We start from the raw sequence: 5,005 nt of genomic DNA on the forward strand, positions 1-5,005 counted from the left end.
TTTTTTCACATGTAAAATGTGCACAATAAATAAATGCCCATGAGTTAATTCTCCGAGAAACTGTTCATACTGTTCACAGCTTCTGAACATTATTTAATCGTGTGAGCCATCTGTTGTTAAAATCTGTCAGACATACATACACTGATTAAAACCTCTGACAGTGGAAGTGAATAACAGTGATTATATCATTACAATGACACCTGTCAAGGGATGGGATGTATTAGACTGCAAGTGAACAGTCACTTCTTAAATTTCATGTGTAGGAAGCAAGAAAAACAGGCAAGTGAAAAGATCTGAGTGACTTTGAGGAGGGACAAATAGTGACAGCTAAACAAATGGGACAGAGCATCTCTAAAATACAAAGTCTTGTGGGGTTTCTTGATATGCAGTGATTAATACCAACCAAGGAAGGAGATCCGCTGAACCCGTTATCAGGCACCCAAGGTGAAAGTGTCTACAATGGGCATGTGAGCGTCAGAACTGGACCATAGAGTCGCATGATCTGATGAATCACGTTTTTTTTTAGATCAGGTGGATGGCTTTGTGCATAATTTACCTGGGGAAGAGATGGCAGCGGGATGCAGGATGGGAAGAAGGCAGTCTCACGCTCTGGACAATGTTCTTTTGGGAAACCTTGGGTCCTGCATCAATGTTACTTTGATGTTGCACAGCTCACTCTTCACGGCAGTGATGGTTCCTGATGGCAGTGGGCTCTTTGAGCTGGATAATGTACCCTGCCACATTGCAGAAAATGTTAAAGAATGGTTTGAGGACAAAAAATTCAAGGTGTTGCCTTGGCCTCCAAATTCCCCAGATCTCAGTCCAACTGAGTATCTATGCTGACACAACAAATCTGATCCATGGAGGCCCCAGACCTTAAAGGATCTGCTACTAATGTCTTGGTGTCAGACACCACAGGACTCCATGCCTCGACACATCAGAGCTGTTTTGGCAGCACATGATATTAGGCAAGTGATTTGAACCAGTTTATTCTATTAATATGACATGGAATGTTTTCTGTTTACATGTAAATGTGTGGCTCCGCTGTAGCTTTCTGTCTTTCCATAAATCTACAGTATACTCTTTAGCTGAGAGCATTTCAAACCTTGCAGTTATCGCAATCCTAAATCATCCCATCTAATGTTCAATTGCTAAATCACTGTAGCCAATACCTCAGAATACAGGGATAGCATCGGTCATACAATTCAATGTGTGCGTGGTCTACAGTGCGTGCATAATTACTAGGCGCATTGATATTCTGATCATAATTTTTTCCAAGCACATTTGACCAATTCCAAACCAGATCAATCTGAATAAATACTATTAATTTTGTATTTAATCATTTATGAGTGATATATATTGTCCAAGAAGGCTTTAAGTGAAAAACCTATATTCAGGTGTGCAGTATTATTAGGCACGTCTTCTTTTACAGATAAAAGGAGCCAAAAAAGAGATTTAACTCAGACTGAAAGGCAAAAATTATTAAATGCCCATGAGAAATATTCAAAACTAATGCAATACAGAAATTGCAGTTAAGACATGACCATTGGTCAGAAAAATGCTCAGTGGGTCAGCAGGGTCAGATAAAAACAGAATAACAGAATGGAGAATAAAAGACACATTAACTGCAAAAGAATTAGGAACCATTTAGTCTCCAACTGCATCCTTCCTAGAGTCTCCAGAAGTACAAGGTGTCAGATTCTCAGAGACTTTGCTTGGGTAAAAAAATCCTTATTCTTATTAAATGAGTTTTTACTATATAGGATTTTTATATCACTTATAAATGATTAAATACAAAATTAATAGTAATTACTAAGATTGATGCGGTTTGGAATTGATCAGAATATCATCGTGCCTAATAATTACGCACACACTGTAAGTTAATAGAAATGAATCACATTTGAGTGAAGCTCTATCAGCCTCATCTGATCTGATGAATTAGATTAAACTGAACTAAAACCCCTCTCAGTCTAAAGGCCAACAGAATGTCCTGACTGCATGTTTAGCTCATCTGAAACAGGCCACTTTAAAGAGCCGTCTAGCATCGTAATAGGTGTCATGGCAACTGAATCAGGCCGTCGCCATGGCGATGATCCCAGTACTTCACAAGCAGGATGATTAAAGGAGAGAAACGGTAGATAATAAATGTGTGCACTTAGGGTTTGCATTGGTTTATAATTGAAGGATGTTGCCATTGAAACCCAGCAGTGGCAGATAATGATAAATGGCCTCACAGTTCAGCTTGCTGTCTATCAAGCGGTGAGCGACCTGCTGCATCTAGCGATTGCTGTCAAGGGTGCTTGTTGTTATAGTGAATTAAAGCTTCATGTGTCCAATTGATGTTCATGATCATGCTGTGGTGAGGTTTGTCAGCGTGTAGCGGGATACTTAGGGTTTGCATTGGTTTATAATTGAAGGATGTTGCCATTGAAACCCAGCAGTGGCAGATAATGATAAACGGCCTCACAGTTCAGCTTGCTGTCTATCAAGCGGTGAGCGACCTGCTGCATCTAGCGATTGCTGTCAAGGGTGCTTGTTGTTATAGTGAATTAAAGCTTCATGTGTCCAATTGATGTTCATGATCATGCTGTGGTGAGGTTTGTCAGCGTGTAGCGGGACGGAGGGAGGCGGTGATCCCTTTGTGCCGGGCCTCCTGTAGTGTCCTCCGCTGCAATTAATTACAGAAGACACCCTTCAGTCCAGCCCATGTCCTCAAACACACACAACATCAGCACAGACACACGGACTATAATGGCCATAAAGGAGGTAAGGACAAATATCAGAGTGATTGATTGGCAAGGTTTTTAATGACTAGAGACTCAGTTTCATTTGCATTCTATTTGACGTGGATCCAGTTTGTGTGAATGATCAGGTTTCACGGTGAGCTTATGATGAAATGCCAGCTAAAAAGTTTTGGTGACATCATTTTTTTTGTGTCATTTGATTTAAGTTTGATGTTTTCCACGCATTTTACCAAAATGAATAAATGGATTTTATGGTGACATTACATCTGGATTTCAAAAAGGTATTTATTTATGTATTTAATTATTTATTTACAGTTTTTCTCAATTGCTTTGGCACATTTTTCGAAACAATCTTAACATTCTCTAAACTGTTTGCTGGAACTTCAGAACTTTATTGCATGTCTGCAAAATGTAGTTACTCACCCAAAACATTTCATTCATGCTTCAAAACCTAGTTATCGTGTCAGTAATTTGGCCATTGCCACCAAAATATAAAGTATTTTTGTCATCGTGTGAGCCACGCTGGTCAAAATGTTTAGTTGTTTTTTCACCATGACAGTCAACCATGGAAATGAAGGTTTTATAAAAAAAAAAATCTGATATGTGTTGAGAAGAGTCAATAGTACATAGAAACAAAGTATATGAACATTTGTATTTATGCAGTACATTTATTTTTGTACGAATGCATTACATATAAGTGAAATCTTGCTTGTCCAATTACTGTACATTTCATATTTCTTATGTTACCACAAATACACAAAAATACCAAATAACTACAAAATAACATCCATGGAAAAGGAAGGAACTCCACTGTTATCCTTTCATGTGCAGCAAACCAGTCCCTAACAATGTTGGTTCGGTGGAAGCTGACATTATCCCAGACAACAACATAATTAGGCAAATGTGGTCTAACTAAACCTCTTTCTTGTTCTGAAATCAGATCTCTGTAAAGTGTGTTTAGGAAGGCCAGGAGAAGTTGTGTATTATAGGGCCCAATTTGTGGAATATGTGTGCTCACACCATTCTCTGAAATGGCAGCACACGTTGTAATATTGGCCCCACGTTGGCCTGGTGTGTCAGTTGTGGCTCGGTGTCCAATGAGATTGCGACCACGTCTCCGGCCTTTGGACAGATTGAACCCGGCCTCTTCCACAAAAACAAGAATGTGGGTTGTTTCATGTCCTTCTAACTCCATGATTCTCTACGAAGAAACACAGAAACAAAATAAAGTTATTTTTTATTCTAGAGTTCATTAAATGTTTTCTCTTCTTATGGGTTTCTAAAACTTCAAGTAATACAGCCATCTTAGAAGTACAGTAAAACTCACTAAGTGCACACCAATAGTTTACCTGGACATACTGGTAACGCAGCTCCTTTACTCTTTCACTATTCCTCTCAAAAGGCACCTTGTAGAGTTGTTTCATAGTCATTTGATGTCTTTTCAAAACTCTGTCTATGGTGGAAATGCTGACAGAATTTATATTTGCGAAGACATTATTGTCATTTATGATTGCACTTTGGATCTCTCTTAGCCTGATGGAATTGTTGGCTATGACCATGTTGCAAATTTCTTGTTCTTGCTGATGGTTAAAAACTGCTGCTCTGCCACCAGCGTGAGGTTGTTGTGCGGTTCTATAGAATGTACAAATAGACTTGCATTTACCTTTACAATATTGTTGTTTATAAAAATGTAAAACAAAAAATAAATCCACATTTACCTGTTTTCCCTACGAAAGGTTTGCACAATTGATGACACTGTGGACCTGTTTACATTAGGCTGTACTCTTCGACCAGCCTCTTCCATTGTAAAACCAAGATTTATGACATGATCCACAAGTGTGGCTCTGGTTTCATCAGAGACTCTGACTCTTCTATTTCCACCTCTTCCTCTATTATGTCTTCCTCTAACACCACCACCACGTATTCTTACACTTCTTCCAAATGCTCTTCCACGAGCATATTGCTGCAGTTCAGGGTTGTGGAAGTCCTCCATTCTTAGTGATTGTGCTGTGGGCAATCTATATATATATGCTCCCAAACTTGATTGGTTAAATGGTTGAATGGTTGATTCAAATTGTATTGCAATTAGAGGTCATTTGCCAATTTAGCAGACATTACAAACAATGTCAATGTCAGATATTTATGGAATATACATGCGTGTATACCAATTTTTCATAATTGAATGGATCGTTTTGAATGTGATGGCTTACACAATGAAAAATGTTTGAGAAGTTGTGAAGAGTTTGACAGTTTAAGTGAGA

At 38.6% G+C, this 5,005-nt stretch overlaps 1 protein-coding gene across 1 annotated transcript in view; it reads left to right on the plus strand.

Moving 5' to 3' along the window:
* Nucleotides 1-2,751: 2,751 nt before the first annotated feature.
* LOC107601327 (aquaporin-4) overlaps nt 2,752-5,005 on the plus strand; it is a 7,609-nt gene continuing 5,355 nt past the window's right edge. Inside the window, exon 1 of the mRNA XM_016293481.1 lies at nt 2,752-2,766. Coding sequence (XP_016148967.1) covers nt 2,752-2,766 — 15 coding nt within the window. The remainder of the gene's footprint in view (nt 2,767-5,005) is intronic.

Source organism: Sinocyclocheilus grahami, unplaced genomic scaffold, assembly GCF_001515645.1.
Source record: "Sinocyclocheilus grahami isolate Dianchi unplaced genomic scaffold, SAMN03320097.WGS_v1.1 scaffold303.1, whole genome shotgun sequence".
Classification (NCBI taxonomy): domain Eukaryota; kingdom Metazoa; phylum Chordata; class Actinopteri; order Cypriniformes; family Cyprinidae; genus Sinocyclocheilus; species Sinocyclocheilus grahami.